Source organism: Amblyomma americanum, chromosome 1, assembly GCF_052857255.1.
Source record: "Amblyomma americanum isolate KBUSLIRL-KWMA chromosome 1, ASM5285725v1, whole genome shotgun sequence".
Taxonomy (NCBI): Eukaryota; Metazoa; Arthropoda; class Arachnida; order Ixodida; family Ixodidae; genus Amblyomma; species Amblyomma americanum.
Genome location: NC_135497.1, coordinates 82,198,056 through 82,222,230, shown reverse-complemented (window position 1 = coordinate 82,222,230; position 24,175 = coordinate 82,198,056). Strand labels below are relative to the sequence as shown.

The following is a 24,175-nucleotide window of genomic DNA, read 5'->3' as shown; positions in this document are numbered from 1 at the left end:
GGCCTGTTCTGTGCCTGCATAAGACTAATTCGTAGGCGGTATCAATTTGACACTCCATGCGCAAAGGGATCGCCCGCTCGGCAGTGGCGATGCCTCCGCGATGGATTACCGTATGTCTCTGCTGCCAGTCTGCGACGGCGGTGCGCACTCTCCTCCTTATAGCTCGGCCGCGGTGCCCCTTCTCCCCGCACCCCACTTGTAGCAGCATCGCGCGAGCCGCGGCGGCGGTGGTAACAACTGCTGCCACATCGTTATCGCGAAACGTTTCCCTGCGTTTATGACTCGCCACTAAGAGGTTTCTATATAAACATTTTCAGTGTGATTACACCTACATTTGTTTCTTATTTTGATTCCCATTCTGCATTGTCCTTTCAAGCCTTCTCGCGAAAACTGCATTTAACGACTTTTTTCAATTTCATTATGAACAGGTTTCATTCTACAGTCAAGCCCACATACAACGGCCCCACTTAAGATGAACTTTCGCTTATAATGAACGAGACCTGCACGACCATCAAAATATAAATTGTTTCAATGGCACAAAATCACACATATAATGAACGCCATTAAGCCCTGATCGGTTACAGTGAACGGACGGCGTAAACCAGTCGCCGCGATGCGAGATAACCTGTCTCCGACCACTTTGTGCGCCCGGCGCGCGGCATGCTTTCCGAGCCTCATCGCAGGCGAACTGCCCGCCCCGTTTTGTGCCTCTCTCAAGCGAACTACCCTTTCCCGCCGACGCGCCTTTTAAGATCGTCCTCCCGCCCATCCTCACAACTCCGCTCCCCTCTCCTCACTCTCTTCGAAATCCGCGCGTGGCCTCAGTGATCAACCGCCGCACCGCCACCGGTGCCGATCGCGGAGGCCACGCTCCGTGAAGCAGGCCTTCCGTGGGAGCCAAGAGGTGACTGCACTGACGCTCACGGACGGCCCTCATCGGCCTCTCCGCTGGCACTGTGCGTCTGTATATCTTTAGCTTGACTGGCATGATTGCCGCCTGGGCACAATTCACATCTAGCCCATCGCGCGCTTTTGTCACTCCTGTTGCGGTGCGGACATTTCGTTGGCTTCATTCAAATCTCGTGCCCTGGTCGCAATTCGGGATGGCGGACGGGAACACCGTGCCCATTTCCATTGTATTCAGCGGTAGAGATGATGAAAGCGGCCTGGCCGGAGGTGACAGCCACTTGTGTGCGGAACTGCTTCCACAAGGCCGGCTTCGTCGACAGTGTCTGATGCCGAGCCTGATGCTTCAGAAGATGACCAGCCCGGCGGCGATTTGTGGCAGCGCGTCGTCGACTCCGACATGGGGGGGTCATGACATTGGTTGTGATGATTTTATTTCTGTCAATGACGACGCCGACACCGCGGAACCATGCACGGCCGAGGGCATCGTTTCTGAAGTGCGGGACGAGAGTGACGTGGAGGAATCAGGATGAAACTTCAAAGCCAGCACCCATAAGCGCGCCTGTAGCAATGGGCTACATAGAGAGCCTCAGACTTGTCTATGCCAAGGGTCTTGGCGAAGAGCACGCTTCTGCTTTAACTAAACTGGAAAACTCCCTCATCGGATCTGCGCTGCAAAAACAGACGTCCATCAAACGGACTTTTTTGCAAAGAAAAAAATTTTGTGTTTTGACAAGCAACTGCCTTTAAGGGGAGATGCGGGTGAAAAAACACGATTTTTTTTATTTTCATTTTCTGTTTTTTATTGTTTTAACGTTTTTAGACATTCAGCTACCTTGTCTCGAAAAATGAAAGCGTTATTCGCACCAGAAATTAGCAAATAATGCGTCTAAATGAGTGATGGTCTGTGCAGAAACCGAAAATATCCCCGAAAGTTGCCCATCTTTGCACGCCTGTCATGCAAAGCACCTTCACCGCATGGCATGGCGATCGCTTGGCGGAGGTAGGCCGAGCCTTATTCTCGCCCACGAAACGGCTGCCAGTTTCGTATTTTCGCTAAAAAATAATAAGAAAAGCTTATTTTGCCGTCGGTTTCAAGTCTCTCTTCGATCACGTGGTGCGATTTCGCCACCGCCATTGGCTCCAGGTGGCCGGTTTGTGCAGCAAAGCCTAAGCACAGGTTCTGCTGTTTCTTTCCCTGTTGCGAGCTTCACGAGACTGCCACGATCACGATCACTTCTGCATTGTTGTTTTTTTCGGTGCAATCATGGTCAGTCCGAAAAAGCGCAATGTTCGTGTGCAAAAGTTTCATACCAAATATAAATTCAAAGGGAGGAGGCGCAAGTCGACGCCGAAAACGATTAGCGAGAAGAGCGTCCCGAAGCCTCCTAGGCCTAACGACGGCAGTGGCTCTGACGAGATCGACTCCGCCGTGCACTTTGTTAGTGCATCTGAGAAGAAGATTGGCCTCTTCAAATACGAAGAAAGAAGATGCGACAGCTCATCCAGTGCGGTCATTTGTGACACTGACGCACTAACGGTGCTCATGAAAGGCGCGGAGTGCCCCGTTTGTCGAGAGTGCCAACTGTGCGTCCGGGAGTCGCCCCGAAAGCGCAAGGGACTTTCGTCATACTTAGAACTCTGCTGCGGAAACAGTGAGTGCCCCGAATCGGTTCTATCATCGTCGTACACTTCGAGGCATGCAGCGGCAAGCGGAAACGTCAGCGCGGACGTGGCGGCAAGCGCAGACACAAGCGCGCAGCGAAGTTGCCTGAGCGGGAGCTCGCGCGACAGCTTTGCTGTAAATGTGAAGGCTGTCGTAGCCGCTCGCGCAATCGGTGCTGGCTACGATCAACTCATGCGGTTGTGCACTATCATCAGCCTTCCAAAACCAATGCACCAGAAGTCCTTCCATGCCATAGCAAAGAAGGTGCATTCCGCCGCCGTGAATGCTGCTGCAAAAAATCTCGACAAGGCCCGAGAAATCTAGGCTCAAATTGGCGGCGCAGACACCACTGTTATGTATGACGGCATTTGGCAGAAGAGGGGCCATAAGAGTCACAATGGTGTGGGCACTGTTGTGGCCCTTGACAGTGGCCTGTGCCTCGATTTTGAAGTACTGTCTAATTTTTGCCTTGCATGCAGTCGGCACAAAGTACTGAGCAGTGAAGAAGAAGAGATTTGGCAAGCGTTCCACCGCCCCGTGTGCGAGAAAAATGTGGAATGCTCATCACACGGAATGGAGAAGGAGGCAGCACTTCGTATTTGGCAGACAACGCTGTCATATGAGACGCCACTGCGTTTCACAAAGTTTTTGAGCGATGGAGATAGTAAGGCCTATACAGCAGTCTCCGAGGCCCAAGTGTATGGTGCTACAGTAAAATCTCGTTACTACGAACATCAGATTAACGAAATTTTCAGATTTACGAATTTTTTTTAAATCCCCGCCAAATGCCTATACTTTCAATGTAAAAAACTTTCAGCACTACGAATTTCAAATTACCGAATATTTCAGAATAACGTACGTAATTTAATCTCGCATTCGTCGCAAGACGCTACGTTATTACGAAGTTCCGTCGAAGTTCCGTACCAAATCCCTGAAGCTGACGCCTGTTATCATCATCCGAAGCATCAGCTATGCACTGGGGAACTCGTTGCAACGGATACAGCCCCAGCGGTATCGCCATCACGCGAGTGTCGCGTTGAATGAATATAGGCTAGGCGGTGCAAGCTGCCGCTCGATACAAAGGGTAAGGCCATTATCATCCATCCAGCGTGTGGTCACATACTGCGCAGTAGTCTTAAGCCTATTCAGAATAGCGCAGTGTCACCACGTCGACAGCGAACGTTAGGATCTGCAAAGTTATCGCCGCTGTGATTGTGTTGTGCATTAGCTTTGCTGACAATGAGTTCTCCTGGCCCCCACGTTAAAAAGAAGCGGCGCCAGTTTTCGCTTAAAGAAAAAGCGGACATTCTGTCAAATCTGCTGGAAAAAAGCAAGCGGACTTGTGCAGGGAGCTTGACATTACACCGTCAACAATGGCAACGATGCTCAAAGATCGGGACAAGATCATAAAACTACATCGAGAGTCGCAGCTGGCTCCCTCAAGAAAACATCTGCGGCTGGGCAACTACCGTGGACAGCCACTTTCGAATTATGTGGATAGCGACAGCGCGGCGGCTACATCCGCGGAGCTCACCACCGAAGACATCGTGAATCAAGTGCGTGAGCAAGAAGAATGTAGTAGCGACGAAGACGATGCCGTCACTGGATCAGCGCACGAAGAGGAAGAGATTTTTTCCGGCTCGGATGTCCTAGTCTTTCTAGAGAAGACCCGATCATTCCTCGGGCGCTGCAAAGATGTCCCCGATGACGTGCACAGGAAGGTCGAGGATGTGGAGGCGTTCGTCCTGCAGCGCTTGTCGTCTACTCGCCAGAAGAAGATAACATACCGTAAAAACCGGAATATAGGTCGAACTGTTTTTCAAAAAACCATCGCGAAAAGTCGACCCTCGACTTATATACCGGACATTGGCGGAAAAACTACGGAAGTCTTGCAACAATGGGCGGATGAAGTAAACAGCCGCCATCGACATCAGCAGCAGCGCGGCGTGGCGTGGCGACATTGTAGCACCGTCATTTTGCGTTTGCATTGTTTCACATTTTGTTTAAAAATGAGCGGAAGCCGACAGCAATTCACCGTCGCCTTCAAGAAAAAGGCGATCGAGTACGCGGAAGCTAACGGCAACCTGGCGGCACAGCGCAAATTTGGAGTGTCGGAAAAATGCATTCGCTACTGGCGGAAGCAGAAGCAGCTTTTGGCTGCTTGCAGCAACCAAAAGAAAACTTCATTTCGTGGGCGGACTGCAGCGTATCCAGAAATGGAAAACAAGGTTGCGGATTTCGTCCGGGAGCTTCGGGAACTGAGATAGCTGATTTCAAGCGTGAAATGCGCAAAGAAATAAGGGAACTGAAGGCTAGTCTAGAGCACATGAATAAAGATGTCGAGGACTTTCGTAGAGACTGTGCTGATCTGAAAATAGAGAATGCCGCTCTGAAAGTGACAAATGAGGAGCTGATCAAAGAACTTGAACAACTAAAAAAGATGGCAAATGAAAACTCGGTGCGGATCACCGCACAGGATCAGTACTCGAGGAAAAAAAACCTTGAGATTAAAGGCATTCCTGAGAACGAAAACGAAAATTTGATTGATGTTCTTGGCAGGCTTGGTGACGCACTTGGCGAATCTATAACGCAAGAAGATGTTGAAATCTGCCACCGGGTGCCTGTGCGAAGCACTGCCGCTGACCAGAAAGACGGCGATGACGATACTGTCGAAGAAAGGCCGCAGCAAAACACTAATAGAAACAACAACATTGTAGTAGCATTCAACAACCGCGCTAAGCGCGATGCCATTCTTCAGAAAGCACGGAGAATTCGGTTCGGTGCAGATGAACTAGGTTTCTCAGAGAAACAGTCTGTCTTTGTTAATGAGCATCTGTGCCCAAAAATGAAAAAGTTGCTCGGGATGACAATTGGCAGGAAACGGGAGGTGGGCTGGCGTTACGCATGGGTAAAGAACGGCATGGTTTACGCACGGAAAACGGAAACGTCCCGAGTTATCCGAATTGATTGTGAGTCCGACCTGGATAAGATGCGCAGCGCAACCGCCTCTCCCAATGCAACCGCCTCTCCCCGAGTGCCTACGGCCTGCTCTTTTTGTACTTGTCTGATTATTTTTGATGGCTGCTCCTAACGATGTTACCTGTCCTGGCAACAGTTATATCAGTGTTCTGCATTGCAACGCCCAAAGTGCGCGAAAGAAAAACGACGAACTGGTTATTTTTCTTGCCGAATTCTGTTTCAAGTTTCAAGTTATTATGGTTACCGAAACGTGGTATTCTTCTACAGCTGATGTTTTGAATCTCCCGGGATACGAGTTTTTTTCTGAATAGGTCCCACCGACGTGGTGGCGGTGTACTACAGCTGGTATCAAAACAGTTCGCATGTGCTGTACAGCCAGACTTTTCTGAAATTAATGCTGATTACGAGGTTATAACAACTCAAAGTGAAAATAAGTTGTTTGCTGTCATTTACCGACCACCTAATGGGAACATCAACCGCTTTTTTAAGTTTTTAGAAACGCTCTTGAATAAGCTGCAAATCATTATAGGTGGTGACTGTAACATTAATCTGTTGGGTAACACTGCTGCCTCGCGTGAATTTCAAATTTTGCTTACTTCTTTATCTTGTGGCAATGTCATAACAGAGCCAACACGAATCACCGATCATTCAGAGAGCCTTTTAGATGTATTTGTGACTAATAATATGAGTGACTGTGTTAAGTCGGGCCGAATAATTACGGGACTAAGTGATCACTTTCCTATATACATGATCTACAAATGTAATACATTTCTTAAGAGAAAGATTAGCCACTCCGATTCGTACACTGTCAGAGATATAAGTTCCAGGACCCTAGAGGTGTTTAGGAATGAAATAAGCAGTATAAAATGGAGTCCGGTTTTTGCGTGCCAAAATGCTCAGCAAGCATATGAAATATTTCTCTCATTATTTAAGTCATGCTATCACACATGTTTTAGGCTGAAAACTGTAAACAAATCTAAAAAGTTACGCAAGCCTTGGATGACAGATGAGTGCTTTAAAATGATTAAGAGAAAGGAACAACTATACACAAAGTTCGTGAAGACAAGGAGCTTAGATGACCTCTCAGCTTTCAAAAAATACAGAAATTCTGTCACAACCACTTTGCGTAAAACGAAAAATGCATATTTTGAAAACTTATTTAACAATTCAACTAGTCAGACTGATGTTCTATGGCGCGAACTTAACAAAATATTGAATACTGGCACACACAACAATCAAGTACTTCAACTAACAGTAAATGCTAAAACACTAGAAGAGAAAGACCTAGCGGACGAGTTTAACAAATACTTTACAAATCTTTCCTCGGGAACACTTATACAAGACAGCGCTGAAATTAAAAAATATTTAGGTGCACCCAATCCTAAATCTGCCTTTTTTGAACCGACTACTGATGAAGAAATTTACTCTACCTTTATGTTCTTAAAGAATAGTAAAGCCCGGGACATTGATGATCTTGAAATTAAACCCGTTAAATACGTCTTAGACCTGCTGACTCCAGCTCTTTGTCACATTTACAATACGTGTTTACATACTGGTACCTTTCCAGATATTATGCAGTGTGCAAGAGTAGGAGTGATATATAAATCAGGCGATCAAAATAACTTTTCAAATTATCGACTGATCTCAGTGTTACCCGTTTTTTCCAAAGGTCTAGAAAAAATAATATGCAAGCGAATCACCAGTTTCTGTGATAAGCACAAGCTTTTATCTCCACACCAATTCGGGTTCCGTCGAGGTATGTCCACTGAATTAGCTTTGTTGACGCAGAAGGAATTAATACTTAGAGGGTTTGAAAATAACAAAATGACCCTAGGTATTCTGATCGATTTCTCGAAAGCATTTGACAGAATTGACCACAAAATTTTATCTACAAAGTTAGAGCATTATGGATTTCGAGGAGTTTCTGGTAACCTTCTCAAGTCATATTTAAACCACCGTAAACAATGCGTCGTGATTAACAAAGCTCACTCTTCCCTATTAAATGTCACTTCAGGTGTGCCGCAAGGCAGTATACTCGGACCGGTTTTATTTAATATTTACATAAATGATATAGTAAACACCAGCACACTTGCATCTTACATCATTTATGCAGACGACACAAGCATTTTTTTCCAGTCAGCCAGTATTCAAGAACTCACTGATTTCGCAAATGTTACACTTGAAAAATTCTCTCAATGGACTCAAATAAATAGTTTACAAATTAACATTGCTAAAACAAGAGCCATATTATTTACTCCTGTACAAAAGGTTATCAGTCGGGATATCGACATAAAACTCGGTTCCGAACAAATAAAAGTCGTTAAAGAAATAAAAACATTGGGTGTGACGTTCAATCAACATCTAAACTGGAATGCCCACGTGGAACGCGTGGCGGGAAACCTGGCAAGAGCTTGTGGCGTACTGTGTAAGTTTAGAACGATGCTTCCGACTAAAATTAAGTTAATCCTTTATAATTCAATTTTCGCTCCCCATATTAACTACTGCAGTCTTGTATGGACGGACACAACTCAATCCAACCTTACCAAATTGATGCTATTACAAAAGAAAGCAATTCGTCATGTAGCAAATGCCTCATATGACGCCCATACAAGAGAACTTTTTGCTTCGTTTAATGTACTCCCCATACACCACATACATAAACTTAACCTCATTATGAAGTACAAACACAGTGTTCAAACTAACAACGAAACTTTCCTCAACTTATGTAATTTACATCGACCTTTAGAAGTGCCCTACATATTCAGAAACAGAGAACACTGGTCTATACCTTCTTCCCGCACTAATCAGGGTCGGCACATGCTGCAGTACCACATGCCTACATATTTGAATTTCCTACAAAATAAAAATATAGATATACATGCCAATGCTGTTCACCGCATGTTTGCAGGAGGTATTTCGAGGCCTGAATTGGGAACAGTTGGGAATAAGAATAAATGGAGAATACCTAAATAATCTGAGATTTGCTGATGACATTGCCTTGCTGAGTCACTCAGGAGGTGAACTGCAAATCATGATCAACGAGTTAGACAGGCAGAGCAGATCGATGGGTCTAAAAATTAACATGCAGAAAACCAAGGTAATGTTCAACAGTCTAGCAAGGGAACAACAGTTCACAATTGGCAGCGAGAGCCTAGAAATTGTGCCGGAATACGTCTACTTAGGGCAGGTAGTGACAGCTGATCCGGATCATGAGAGGGAGATAACTAGAAGGATAAGAATGGGGTGGAGCGCATATGGCAAATTCTCGCAGATCATGAGTGGCAGTTTACCAATTTCCCTCAAGAGGAAAGTGTACAACAGCATAATCTTACCGGTACTCACCTACGGGGCAGAAACGTGGAGGCTAACGAAAAGAGTTCAGCTTAAGTTAAGGACAACGCAGCGAGCCATGGAAAGAAAAATGATAGGTGTAACGTTAAGAGATCGGAAGCGGGCAGAGTGGGTGAGGGAACAAACACGGGTTAATGACATCCTAGTCGAAATCAAGAGAAAGAAATGGGCTTGGGCAGGGCATGTGATCCGAAGGCAAGATAACCGCTGGTCTTTAAGGGTAACGGAGTGGGTTCCAAGAGAAAGTAAGCGTAGCAGGGGGCGGCAGAAGGTTAGATGGGCGGATGAGATTAAGAAGTTTGCAGGCAAAGAGTGGATGCAGCTGGCAAAGGATAGGGTTAATTGGAGAGACATGGGAGAGGCCTTTGCCCTGCAGTGGGTGTAGTAAGGCTGATGATGATGATGATGATGAACCTTAGCAAATACAAGTGGCAGAAATACCTTATTCTTGAAGACATATGAGTTTAATTATGTTTCTCCAACACAAACTGCTTTTGTATTGCGGATGTATTGTATCTTTTTATCATCGTCTATTTTCCTGCTTCTATTATGTGAACTTGTGTACACCCGATTATATTTGACCCTTTGGAGCTGTTGACGCGATTTTTTTGTTTTCCTGCTAGATATGTTTCTTTCATTTTCTGTGCGTTGAATTGTAATCTTCATATGTATAAATAGTCTGCGACGAGTTAACACAGATACATGTTCATTTCTCACATCAAAACTATTTCAGATATAGCACCTGTCTTACTGCACATTCCATTGCATACTTTTTTTTTTTCGCTGGTTCTAAGTCCTGCATGTATATATATATATATATGTGTGTGTATGTGTGTGTGTATATATATATGTAATAACGTGACAGTCTGTTGGCCTTGTCAATTAGGGGTGGGAGCCTCGTCAAGCTACTGAGTTTGTGGCTTTTTGCTCCTACCCTAGCATTTTTTTTCTGTTCTTCAGGACAAAAAATGCTGAATAAAGTTGACTGATTGATTGAAGATCGCTGCCTGTGACTGCTGAATCCATCCGTTTTAAAGCGGTAGAGATCGCGCGCGCCTCTGGACTGACGAGGGCGCAATTCAAGGGCTCCCCATCCTGGGTGCGGCATTTCATGAAGAGGAAGGGCTTTGCACTACGGCGCCGTACTTCTGTGTGCCAGAAACTGCCCGAAGAATTCGAGGACAAGCTAATCGAGTTTCAGCGATATGTAATTGCGCTTCGGCAGCAACGCGACTACATGATAGGACAGATAGGAAACGCCGACGAAACGCCAGTGTGGTTCGATATGCCCTCAAGCCGGACTGTTTCCGAGAAAGAAGCCAAGCAAATCAAGCTTCTAACAACGGGCAACGAGCACTCGCGGTTCACTGTGATTCTTGCATGTACAGCTGATGGTAAGAAGCTGCCCCCTTTCATCATTTTTAAAAGAAAAACATTGCCGAAAGAGGAATTCCCACACGACGCCATCGTCCGGGTTAATGAAAACGGTTTTATGAACGAATCGTTGATGCTGGAGTGGGTCCGGCTCATCTGGAAGCGGCGACCTGGTGCTCTCTTTGAGCGAGCGAACATGCTCGTTCTGGACTCATTTCGAGGCCACCTCACAGCCAACGTAAAGCGGGCCCTGTGCGACGGCAAGACGGACCTCGTGGTCATCCCTGGTGGACTGACATCTGTGCTGCAGCCACTAGACGTTGTGCTAAATAAGCCGTTTAAAGATAGAGTGCGCGAACTCTAAAATGAATGGATGCTGGGCGATAACCCGACTACCCCCACCGGCCGCCTGCGACATCCACCGCTTGCGACTGTCTGTTTGTAGCTGGGTGTCGTCGGCGTGGAAATCTCTCCCCGAAGAGATGGTGCGCAAGTCTTTCAGAAAATGCTGCATAAGCAACGTGCTGGACGGCACAGAGGACGATGCTCTATGGGACGTGGGCAGCGAGAAGCACTCTTCATCGGACTCTAGTTCGGACGACTCTGATTCGGAGTAGCGCTTGCGCACTTTGTGTCCTTCTGTGTACTGCACACCCGGCCAATTTTTAACAGCATCGCGCGACCATCGACCCGCGTGTTTGTCAGCACCTTATCATCACGGCACGGAGCGGCGAAATAGCGAAAGTAAGCGCATGTGTACACATGCGCGTATCTCGTTTGTTCCGCCGCTCAGCGCCGTTAATAAGGTGCTGACAAGCACGCGGGTCGATGGTCGCGCGATGCTGTTAAAAACTTAGCCAGGTGCACATGCGAGCAGCATTTAAATAAATACTGTCACCATTGTGCAACCGGCTGAGTCGCATTTGTTTCAAGGTAAGGGTGTCTTTCAGTACTTTTGCCATTGAAAAATATTTTTTTCATTTTTAGGATTGGTTAGTTGGGGGGTCGACCTATATTCCGGTCCGACCTATAGTCCGGTTTTTACGGTACTTCTTCAAACAATAAATTGTAGTTAAACTGTGCCCAGCGTTATCGTTTATTATTTACTTACCAACACAAAAATCTGCTGCAAAGGTACGTAATTTTAGTTCTTGTGATGCATTACTGACATGAAAATAATGGTTTTTCAGTACTACGATATTTCAAAATAACGATTTAAATTCGGCGGTCCCGTGAAGTTCGTTGTAACGAGATTCTACTGTACAACTATAGAGAAAGAGGACTGCACAAATCACGTTGCGAAGCGCCTAGGAACAGCCCTTCGGCAAATGAAGACTCCACTTCCACGCGGAGAGAAGCTAAAGGACCCAACAATACAAAAGCTGCAGACTTACTATCAGATAGCAATAACTCGCAACAGGGGTGATCTTCGTGCAATGTACTGCCGTATTTGGGCTTTGTATTTGCATTCTTGCTCTAGTGCTGGGGCTAGTAGCCACAAATTCTGTCCGGAGGGCCCATCATCATGGTGCAAACACAAGTGAGCAGAAGCTCTTGGACAGCCTCCACCTGCCCACACACCCCTCTTGACGAAAGCTCGAGGGAAGGCGCTGCTCCCTATATACAAGCGGCTTACATAAGACAAGCTGTTGGCTCGTTGCATTCAACGTAAAACTCAAAATGCAGCAGAGAGTCTGAACAGCAAAATTTGGTTGCTGTGCCCGAAGACAAGGTTTGCATCTCGAACTGCTGTCGAGACAGCCACAGCCCTTGCGGCCTTGTGGTTCAACAGGGGACACACAAGCTTCGAACAAGTATTGGAAGAGCTTGGAGTTGTTCCACCTAAAGAACTTCTTGTGCTCAGTGAGTGCAAAGACAATGTGCGCATCCAAAAGATGTCTGAACGGCAGACTGCTGAAGCACGAGCTCATCGCCGCAGCGTGGCGAAGAAGGCTTGGGTTGAGGACTGTACTCGCAAGGCCCATGAGGGAGTGACCTATGGTGCTGGGGAGTTCTAGTAATGGGATATGATAGCAGTATAGCCTATGCCTCTCCCTGCCAAATTTCATACAGTTTCAGCATTCTTTGGTCAAATACAGAGTTTTCAAACTTTGAAACGCGTTTTTCTCTGTTTGCAATTTTGAGCAAATTTTCAAGTTTGCGCACAGGGTTTTTTGTACTTGCACTTTTCATATCACAATGAAACTTGGCACATATATTCTTTAGAATGTATAGCTTGCTGGTATCTATTCAGAATTTCAGTATCTTTGATGCCTAATTCAGCCTTGTGCCCTTCATTATTGACCAACATTGTATTGTGATGTATCGTTTTTCATTTTATTGTATTGCATTATGTTTTGTTGTATTAACGTATTATTCTTAGTTGCATTTGCTTTGTCCCCCCCCCCCCTTATGTAATGCCTCAACAGAGGCCTTTAAGGGTATAATAAATGATGATGATGATGATGCAAGTTTACAAAGGTTTGATACAACAGTAATGAGCCACAAGAAAATAACAATACAAATGATTATAATTTTTCTTTGATACTACAAAATTCTATGACCAAATTTTGGTTAGTTATCTGGATTCTACAGTTAAGAAGCTGCAAAATGAGCTAATGCTCTTCGTTCTCAGTGAAAAATTTCTATGCAAAAGCATGTGCGCAAAAAGGCCTTTGTTTTATGCTTGTTAGCAACATTCAGCAAAAAGTATGCATGCTACAAAAAAACTAATTAGTTTTCTAAAGAGAGCAGAAAGATTAGTATAAGCACACAAAGTTTCGTTGTTCTGGGTCAATTATTTCAAAAAATTTTTTTTCGAGTAGCATCTCCCCTTAAGAGGGGAGGCTGATATATCTGAATGAAATTTTCAGGGTAGGCTCACAGCATAACCATTTGAAGAACTACCAAGTTTCATGGAGCTGTGGGCACCGGTTCTCAAGTTACAAGAGTATATCAATGTGGTTCACATAGGTTGCTTATTCCAGGCCTGGAGATTTTGAAAATAGTGTTGGCACTATGAAATTCATTGTGATCATTCCTGGATAGGTGCCCCAGGGCAAGACAGAGCCCTTTTTCTAAATTTCCTTGCTGGAAAAGTTTAGCACAGCACTGAATTTAGTGCTGCAGATTAGACCTTCATTAGGCAAATTTTAATTGCTTATGACAAATTTCAGACACAATAACTTGAAAAAGCGGGCTTGTCTTGCCCTCAGAAATTTATTCAGGTACGGAATAAAAAAAACCCATGAAAATCCGATAAGCTGTTCCCGAGCAGCAGCCGGAATGAGCAGCCACGCCAGGCAAAAAATACATTCTGAGAAAACAGCCCTCAAAGGTTGCGAGAACACCAGCTTTCTTGTTTCTTGAGATATCTGAATGAAATTTTTAGGGTAGGCTCAGAACACAAACATTTGAAGAAATACCAAGTTTCATGAAGCTGTGCACACTGGTTCTATAGTTACGGGAGTATATCAAAATGGTTCACATAGGTCCGTTATTCCAGGCCTGGAGAATTTGAAAACAGCGCTGTCACTGTGAAATTCATTATGGTTATTGCTTGATAGGTAATGCAGGGCAAGACAAGGCCCTTTTGCTGAATTTCCTTGCTGAAAAATTTTAGCACAGCACTGAATTTAAAGTCACTAATTAGAACTTCATTACATAAATTTTAATTGCTTATGACAAATTTCAGATACAATAACTTGAAAAAGTGGGCTTGTCTTGCCCTCAGAAATTTATTCAGAAAAAAAACCCCATGGAAATCCGATAAGTGGTTCCCAAAATGCAGTCAGAATGAGCAGCCACACCAGGAAAAAAGTCATTTCTAAACATGGCCCTCGAGAAAGTTTAAAACCTATTCCTAGGTCTAAAATGACGCTGCAGAATAGCTGGTGGTGTCCTTGTGCACTTTTTCCCTTTGCCGCCTCTCATTCTTCACCCGATTCCTTTTCTCGGCCTTGTCCATGCGCAGGGCATCTTTTTCTGCAGCTCGCTGAATGGCTAGGTAGCCAGGTGTGAGCCCCACTGACAGAGAGATTTCTTTGGTGGCTTTGACAACCAGCATTATATCTCAGCACTGCTTCATGCAGTGCTGTCTGCACAGCAAAGACGCGTGCTGCTCCTTTGGCATCAGGGACCACAGGACAGAGTGTAAAGACTCAGACGCATTTTGCGTCTTTGCACCCAGGCAGCTTTGCAGAAGAGAAGCCTGCGAGAGGCGCTGGTAAACAGGCAGCATAGCCTCAGCGACGTAGCCTGGAAGGCTGTACTTGTGCTTTGGCTGTGGTGAATCACTTGCCTCAGCAACCTTATGACGGCACCACGAGTTGGCACCCTCTGGGCAGAAGTCATGGCGAGGCTCCTCTTCAGTTGATGCGATATGGTAGTACGATGCCATCACTGCACGCTGCATTGCAGCCACATCGTTGGAGTTGTTTCTCAGGGCCCAGCCATAATAGTCTGTCAGTTTATCAATGAGAGCCTTTGTCAGCCTGCCCTTCCCTCCCAGTGACTTTTCACTTTTTTGCACAAGGTTTCGCAGTGCCGTGCCCATCCTCTTTTGGACGTGGTTGAGGCACTCTTCTTTAACAATGGGGACTAGTCCGTAGACGTTCTCTTCCACAAGGGCTGAGAAGGTGGCGTTGTCTCCATCAGAAACAAGCGTTGTGTAACGCAGGTTGTGCTTTGAGACTGAACGGTTGAAAAGAATCAAAGCTGCTTCTACTTCCATCCTCCCGGATTTAGCATCAGTGTTTTTATGGAAAACATGACGCTCATGCCAGCTTGAGTAATCTGCATCTCCACGTTTTGGTCCTACTTGGTTAGACAGAACCACAGCATCCATGATGAGGCCTGTATGGTACTCAATCACCGCCCCAACTCCAATGTGGGATGTGTGGCCACGCTTATGCCAAGTTCCATCATAAGCTACAGTGATGTCTCTGCAAAAGCTTGGGTCCATCTCCTTGTAGACCTCCTTCACTGCAGCAACTGATTCGGCGTAGAACTTGTCCATGCACTGGATCTCTCTGTCCCTGAATGTCTTCTTCAGGTGCTTCTGGAATGTGCTATGATGAAGCCCTCTGTAAGATACATTCATCGTTGCCCAGGAGTCATTGAGAGCTGTCTGGCCCTTGCCAATCTGGTTCACTGCCATAACGGCTCGTATATTCACATCAAAGGCCATTGCTTCATTCTGGCGTTGGGAGTTCCACGAGCTTGCAACCATCCCACAATGTGGACATATCAGTTCAAGCTTTGTTGCCAGTCCAAGCTGGGTGCCTTCTTGAACGGTCAACCCGGGCGCAAGGCAATGCTTGCACAAGCTGCTAGAGAGCAGGTCGCTTAGGGTACCCATTTGCACAAGGCAAAATTTCGCACCTTCACTTGTAGCGGTGGCAGATCTGGGGTCGGGCGTCATCGCTTCAAACTTCCATTGTGTCGCTGGCATGGCACCAAGCCTTTCTTGAACAACAGCACGTTGTGCATCCGCCGCCTCGATCTCCTCGCGCGTCAGGAAATGCGTTTCCAAGTGAACGGCGCGCGAAGCGTTGTCACGCTTCGGGGTAGACTCCAGACCAGAGCTGGAGGCCGCAATTGCCGAGGTTGAAGAGTTCGGTACACAAGGCGTGCCCGAAGCAACGCTTTCTTGCACCGAAGAAGCCGCTGGTACGTCGCTGAAAGCAGCGACGCAATCAATGTCTGGTAGCAATGTAGCAGAAGCTACGTGGCTGGAAGCATCGACACAGTGACTGTTGGCGGCACACTTCGCCGCACGAACCAACTTCATAGCACGCTTCCGCGCACCGAACACGTGTAGCGTCTTTCGCTTTGTTGGACGCATCGTGACTGACCGCGCAAGTCTGCAGGAAACCGTTCGGACAGCACGGCGAGATATCGTAAAGACTGACAACAGCGAACACAAACCTGGCGAAACGTGAAGAGAGCACACAAACCGCTAATAACGAGAAAAGGAAAGAGCCATGGCAGCCAGTGCAGACGATGCGCCAGCCGCCGCAGAAAGGGGACAGCCTCGTCATCGCGTGCAGCAGCCAATAGCGGCCGCGCGATCCCCCACGTTCTCGAAGAGTGCGCCCTTCGCCCAATCGCAGCCTCGCATTTCAAACGCGGGAAGCTCGAAAGGCGCTTTGAGGGCCCCAATCACAAGCAAGCCACGCTTCCACCATGCTGCCGCCGCGGTCGTCGGAGGAGGCAAAAAAAGAGCAAAAATTCACGAACAAAACAAGACCAAGATGGCGGCGCTACGTTCGCTGGCTGAGAAATGCCATGCGCTCAAAGTTGGGGTATTTTCGGCGCTTTCTCGCAGCTCAGCGGCTGCCGCGGCTTGTTCGATATTTAATTTGAAGTACTTTCACGACGAATTAGGCGTTGATATTTGCAGAACAGGTAGTTTATGGCACAAACTGTCAGAATATTCACTTTTCCAAAAATCGACTTTTTCGCGATTTTCCGGTTTTCAAGGGACGCGTCCCCCCTTAAAGCTGTGGTCCACGTACTACGAACTTCGGGATATAACGAACGGACGGCACGTGACACTCATGTTCGTTATAAGCGGGCTCGACTGTGCTAGCCACAGCTATGGTAGCTGCCTGATGTCTGAAAGAATCAAACCAATAGCCATCTCTTGACCGGCATACGCAGAAGCGTGCGACTGAGGAGGGTGCGAGCATGAAAAAGTCGCCGGAAAGAGCTTGCCAACTTTCATGCGTGTTGTGGGTTCTCTGCCACTTGTAGAAGTGTATTATTTAGCTCAGGTGTTAAGACAACACAATACAGTGATTTAGCAAGTTGATGTGCTCTCCTCGGAAGGTGTTTTGAGGGCCTCTTTAAGAACATTTGAGAAGAGCTCTTGAGGTAAAGTGATTTAAAAAGAGATGCGAGTTGAAAAACGGTGATTCTTAAAAAATCAGATTTGTGTTCTTGATTATTTGAGCACCCTTGATCCTCCTCTCACATATAAAAAAAATCACAGCTAGAAATGATCGGGAAATTATTTAAAAACCCGGTTAAAGCACTCGTGGCGAGTATGAGAAGTGCAGATCAGACCCATTTTCAAGTGCGTGACGCATCAAATTGGGGCATCACACGCCATTGGCCTTTTGCAAGCCGGTAAGGCCTATACTTGTTCTCCCCAAAGCTGGCTTTGCTGCTTCACACTCCTAGGAATTAATAATAAAAAGCACATTTTGCACCGCCAAAACTGAGCGCTTTCATTAGACCTTTAAACCAACAACTGGTAAGTGAATATGGTGCTACTGGCATTGCAAAGTTTCAGTTTGTGGGCACAAGTTCACCTCGTATACTGCTTGACTGTTGTCTGCACTGTGCCTGAAAGTGGCAACCATGTGAGCTGGCACTACCCTCGTTATGCACCAAACACTAACTTCCAGCTGGCCAATCAGAGGCATATGATAACATGTGAAGTTGTAAACATAGAGCATCAACCCAAGGATGCACTTGTGTTTATCAAAATTCACCTGGAGCTCAATGAGCCGCTGGTGCATGTGGACCAGGTCGACGGAGCCGACTGCATTCTCGGTGCTCTCGAGCAGCTCCTGCTGGCTCATACAGACAAAAGCTGCCACTCTGTCCTGAGGCAGGAACTGGCACAGGTTGCCCACCTGGATGTTGAGGGAGGCCACCAACTCCTCGACCTGCACACATACAGGTGCCGAATTAGCACACAAAGTGAGTTGATACCCAAACCATATGTAACAGTTTCGAAATGACCAGCACGGAAACAGACGAGGACACGAGAAGAAAAAACACTGACGACAGGACGGGCGCTGACTAGCAACTCTATTTTCAAGGAGAACCCAGCACAATATATGCCAAAAACCACGTGACAGTCAGGGGGCCAAAGATTACAACCCAATCCAGTCATCAAGGGGCGGCCAACACATGTATGAACCAGAACAAAAAAACCATTAAAAAAAATAAAAAAGGGCATGAAACTTTATGAAGTGAACATATCAAAAAGCACTTTAGATAGCAAAAAACCAAGGAAAACGCACGTGCCGAACAACATCGTGGCCAAAGGGCGGTGTCAAGAACACTTTAACAGCAACAACGAGCGAGCCTAAAAGGCCCCAAGCAAGCGAAGCAAAAGCAGTCAGAAATCTAAAATCATATAAAACGTCATACAACCCTAATGATGCCACAAAAAAAACTAAAAACAAACGAATACAACCTAAAATGGAGCAAAAAAAACTTGTCAACGCCAAGAAGGTTAGAGGTAAAAAACAGTCCACATGTAAAACACAATTTGGAAGCCTGAGGAGAAGAATGTGCACCGGCTAACATAAGAAAACTTCATGAGCAAACATGAAGTGGCACACGAACATGCAAAATCAGGAATCTTTAGGCATGGTCAAGGGAGCGCATTTCTTTTTCATGCAGTGAAATTGAAGGCGTGCTTACGTAACTGTCCCCTGCCTTAGCAATAAAGTAGGCCTTAATGACCTCCCTTTCTGTTTTGTTTTTTGAAGTTGCTAAGAACCTTGTATCCTCTAATATCGGTTTACACTTGTGGCGAGGCTAGTTGCAGTGGTCTGCTAGATTACCTCCAGACCCTCTATCTACGTTGAGGTAGTGCTCCCTGGCCTTGACATTGAAGCATCTTCCCGTCTGGCCTATGTACACACTACCGCACGTTAGGGGTATCTGATAGACAACCCCAGTCCGGCAGTGTGTGTACCGTTGCCTGTGTCTCGTAGTGCAGGTCGCCTGTCTTGCCTTGTTGTTCAAGACACATATCTTCGAAAACTTGCACAGTGCGGAAAAGATGACCTGGACGTTGTACCGTCCTATCTTTCTTACGTTGTGGGACATCTTGTGAAGGTACGGTATAATTGCAACGCGTTTCTTCTCTCGCTCCTTCCTAGCCTGGCTCCCCTCCTTTAACTTCTTAAGCATAGCCTCACATATATTAGCCACTAATGAAGGCGTGTACCCGGCAGAGTCGAGGCGCTGTACCTGATTCTCAAAGCTTGATTTTGCCATATGCGCACAGCTCTTGGCTAACGCCGCCTGAAGTTCGCTTGTTACTATCATTCTTTTTACTAGCTTAGAGTGCGCGCTGTCAAATGGTAGCAAACTCTTTCTAGACCTTACGTTGTAAAATACCAGCAAACATGGTCGTCCTTAAAAAGAAGCAACCTGTCTAAAAACTGGATGCTGTTATTCACAGGCAATTCAATGGTGAAATTCAGACCAGCAGACAAGGCATTGAACAGTTCGGAGATACCTTTAGCGGCCTCCGGCAAATGGTCAATGGCAGCTGTGCCCATGACTACAAGGTAGTCATCTGCATCTACATAGCCATCCACATACAAAAAAAACAGAAAGGGAGGTCACTGAGGCCTACTTTATCGCTAAGGCAGGGGACAGTTGCGTAAGCACGCCCTCAATTTCATTGCATGAAAGAAAGAAATGCGCTTCCTTGACCGTTCCTGATTTTGCAAGTCCGCCTGCCACTTCCCATTTACTAACGATGTTTTCTTATGTTAGCCGGTGCGCATTCTCCTCAGGCTTTTGGTGCGGCTCATAAGTTGTAATCGTCCAAATTGTGTTTCACATGTAGACTGTTTTTTACTTCTTACCTTCTTCTAGTTGACAAGTTTTTTTTTGCTCCATTTTAGGTTGGATTCGTTTGTTTTTAGTTTTCTTTTTGTGGCATCGGTAGGGTTTTATCTGATTTTAGGGTTGAGTTGAGTTGACTTTAATGGCACATAAAGCGACTAAGGCTATCATGCGCCAAGCTCAAGGTATAAGAAATTGTTTTCTGTAGAATTTTACAAAGGTATAAAAAATATGGCGGTGTAGAATGCCTAAAAGGTTATACCCTTCTGCCCAGTATTGAGAGCAAAACAAGATATTAAAGGTTTCAAAGGAGACTGGGTACCCTCATCAGCCCTTTTCTCTGGAATGCGAAAGTGGCTGAGGTGCATCAGGCAAAGTACTGGGTCATGTTTTACATACTTTTAAGAACACCAGCTTCTGTTAAAAATCTAAAAACGCAGGACATGTCCACAATTGCATTTTCAACTAAAAGCAGTGAAGGATGAAAAGGGATGCGTTGGTTATAAAACGGAGAGAAGCACTTTTTCCGTAGCTTTTCCAGCTTCAAACATGAAATTAAAATGTGACTGACTGCAAGTTCATCTCCACATGCACAAACTGGTTTGTCTTCTTTTGTTAGCAGGAAGTTGTGAGTAATGTGTGTGCGGCCTATACGGAGGCGGAAGATGACTTCGTTAATTATCTGATTTTAGATTTCCGACTCTGCTGTTGCTTCGCTTGCTTGGGCCCTTTTAGGCTCGCTCGTTATTGCTGTTAAAGTGTTCTTGACACCGCCCTTTGGCCACGACGTTGTTTGGCACGTGTGTTTTCCTTGGTTTTTTGCTGGTTAACTCTTTCGGGACCGACCCATACGCCATCGATCATAGATGATCGACGGTTTTGCGCATGCTGCCACGTTCAAATTTCCGCGTGCTTGGACAAGTAGCGCCATCTAGGGGGTTGTCAGGAACTAGAATCTCAGTTTTAGTGTAGTTTCTTTCGTTTTCCATCAGGCGGCAATACGGGAGCGAGCATTTTCCAGTGCGGCGGCGGCGGACGCCGTGGAAAATGGCGTCGTGCTCGTGTGCGGGCGCGAGATTCCACTGCTTCGGCAACGGATTTTTTTGATGAACCAAGCAGCAAAGAGTCTGAATACAACTTCAGTAGCTCCGATTTCATTTCAGACCCTTATTCGGGCGATGACGAACCGCGACTTCATCAAGTAGCCGAAGGTGAGCATAGTTCCACATTCAGTTCTCTCTGAAGTAGGTAAACGGGCTCACTATATGTTCTCATTCTTTTATCTTTACTTGGTAGGGTCTCAACAAGCTACGGTAATGATCTGCTGCCGCCAGCGCAGAAGCGGACTGAGTTTTCGCCGAGACGGGAACCCAGCGCGCACTTGGACGCAAATGTGGGCGTGGCACTCAGAAGCGGGTCAAAAAAATTCCTGACTGCTCTGGACTTCTTTCTTCTGTTTTTCTCGATGAACGTGATCGAAACCATTTGTGAAAGCACGAACAAATATGCTTGGACTAACATTTTAGCGAAACCAACGCATGCTAGTTCCGACGGATCTTGGGAAGAAGTCACCCCAAGTGAAATGCTAAAGTTCATCGCACTCATAATTTACATGGGCATTGTAAAGGTTCCTCGGCTGAAGTTGTACTGGAATGTAGGAAATCTGTACAGTGGTCTGCTCCCACCACGGATCATGCGGCGACGCCGGTTTACAGCTCTCCTTGCAATATTGCATGTTGCAGACTTGGACGATGTCACTCAAAATTCAAGAGGAAAGCTCCGATACATGTGGTGGCTCCTGGAGCACATGAACGAAGTTTCAGCGAATCTTTTTCAGCCACATTGCAATCTTTCCGTGGATGAGCGCATGGTCAAGTCGAAAGGGCAGTCCGGCATCAGACAGTACATCAAAGACAAAGTAACAAAATGGGGCTACAAACTGCGGGTCCTAGCCGACCCCGGCACCGGATATACTGTGCAGTTTAGTGTGTATATCGGTAAACGTGAGCAGCCAGGGCCCCATGGGTTGGCTTTCGATGTTGTTTGCCATCTGTGCCATAGATATCTTGATCAGGGCTACAGGATCTATATGGACAATTTTTACACTTCTACGCACCTGTTTAGTCATCTTCTCGGCCGAAAAACACTGGCTTGCGGAACCACACGCAAGGATCGCCGAGGATTTCCTGCCGAACTGAAGAATGTACGATGGGATTAAAAAGCTCAACGCGGCGACATTCGATGGTTGCGCGATGAGAACATCCTGTACCTTCAGTGGAAAGACCGGTGTGTTGTCAATATGATGAGCACGGTTCATACTGCAAATGACACGATCACCGCAAAAAGAAGGGAAAGAAGACAAAACTCCTGGACTCAGATATCTGTAAAAAAGCTTCCGCTGATCCATGATTATAATAATGGCATGCTAGGTGTAGATAAATCGGATCAAATGATTGGCTATTATAATGTTCTAATGAGAAGCGTGCAGTGGTGGATGACTCTGTTCTTCCACTACGTCGATATTGCATGTGTCAACAGTTTCGTACTCTTCCACGCTCACCGCACATTGCACCCAGAGATTCCCGAGCTGGCACGCACTGCCGGGTTTGACCGCCTAGCTTTTAAAGAGCTCATTCAGCAGCTTCTGAATCTTGACGGTGCCAAGCAAGCACACGCACCTCCACCACCCGTCGCAAAACATGCACTCCACAAGCCGGAAAAAGTGGCAAAACGCAGAAACTGCAAGCAGTGCTATGAGCAGAAGAAAATCGAGCTCAAAACGAATGTCTTTTGCAGCACATGCCAAGTTCACTTGTGTTTTACAACTGACCGAACTGTTTCGTCGAGTGGCACAAGAACCGTGGGACCTGAGTCGCCTGAGTGCTCACTGGCACCAGAGTTCACACAAAAATAAGACAGTTGTAGATAGGCGTGCCAAATTTTTACAAGCAAGAAACAAGACAATGTAGCACATTTTGCATATCTTGGATTTTTTTTAAGTGTATTTTTCACTTGCATATTCATGCCTTTTCGAACTTTTTTTTTTTTCTCAGAGTGTCTCGTGTTAGAATTTTTTTTTAAATACTATATATCACTTTTAAGTCTAATCTTTCTTTATGCGTGAAAGACTATCTAATCAGCTACATTTTGATATCTGTTACAGCTATATAGCGCAATGAGTATTTGTAATAAAAAATAATTTCTGACACCCATCAGAATTGCCTGTTTTTTCCGCGGTCTCGAAAGAGTTAGTGCTTTTTGATATGTTCAGTTTTTGAACTGTTCAAAGCCTCGTCTGGTGGCCTGAATTTCACCATTGAATTGCCTGTGAATAACAGCATCCAGTTATTAGACGTGTTGCTTCTTTTTAAGGACGACCATGTTTGCTGGTATTACAACGCGAGGTCTAGAAAGAGTTTGCTACCATTTGACAGCGCGCACTCTAAGCTAGTAAAAAGAGTGATAGTAACAAGTGCACTTCAAGCGGCGTTAGCCAAGAGCTGTGCGCATATGGCAAAATCAAGCTTTGAGAACCAAGTACAGCGCCTCTACTCTGCCGGGTACACGCCTTCATTAGTGGCTAATATATGTGAGGCTATGCTTAAGAAGTTAAAGGAGGGGAGCCAGGCTAGGAAGGAGCGAGAGAAGAAACGCGTTGCAATTATACCGTACCTTCACAAGATGTCCCACAACGTAAGAAAGATAGGATGGTACAACGTCCAGGTCATCTTTTCCGCACCGTGCAAGTTTTCGAAGATATGTGTCTTGAACAACAAGGCAAGACAGGCGACCTGCACTACGAGACACGGGCAATGGTACACACAATGCCTGACTGCGGCTGTCTATCAGATACCCCTAATGTGCGGTAGTGTGTACATAGGCCAGACGGGAAGATGCTTCAATGTCAAGGCCAGGGAGCACTACCTCAACGTAGATAGAGGGTCTGGAGCACGGTGCAAGAATACTGAGGTGTTGACACTGCGTCCGCTGGAGCGTCCCGATTATGTTCGGAGCGTCCCGATTATGTTATGTTATGTGTAAGGAGGCTAGTGGCAATCGGGCAGCCTCAATTGCTTATGTCTTCACTGAAGCATGAAAATCTGCAGCGCATTACTATCGAAGTCACTGTACATTTTTTTTCCTGGCCTTGAAAAACTGGCATGCTTTATCGACAGCATTACAATCTAGCAAAAAAAATATGCCTTCCAGTTGACGTGTACATTTCTGTTTCTACTAGACAAGTGAAAACATGAGATATAGATATATCCAAAAAATAGCGACCAGTATGTAAGCCAT

General features: G+C 46.0%; 1 protein-coding gene and 3 pseudogenes across 1 annotated transcript in view; 2 read left to right on the top strand and 2 right to left on the bottom strand.

Annotated features, from left to right (window-relative positions):
- Positions 1-24,175, bottom strand: part of LOC144113121 (structural maintenance of chromosomes protein 5-like) — a gene marked incomplete at its 3' end in the record, with an annotated part of 180,474 nt that overhangs the window by 145,649 nt on the left and 10,650 nt on the right. Inside the window, 2 exon segments of the mRNA XM_077646029.1 lie at positions 17,776-17,952; positions 21,996-22,073. Coding sequence (XP_077502155.1) covers positions 17,776-17,952; positions 21,996-22,073 — 255 coding nt within the window.
- Positions 2,000-4,649, top strand: LOC144113120 (uncharacterized; annotated as a pseudogene).
- LOC144116028 (uncharacterized) lies at positions 11,497-12,444 on the top strand (annotated as a pseudogene).
- On the bottom strand, positions 14,145-16,121 carry LOC144113119 (uncharacterized; annotated as a pseudogene).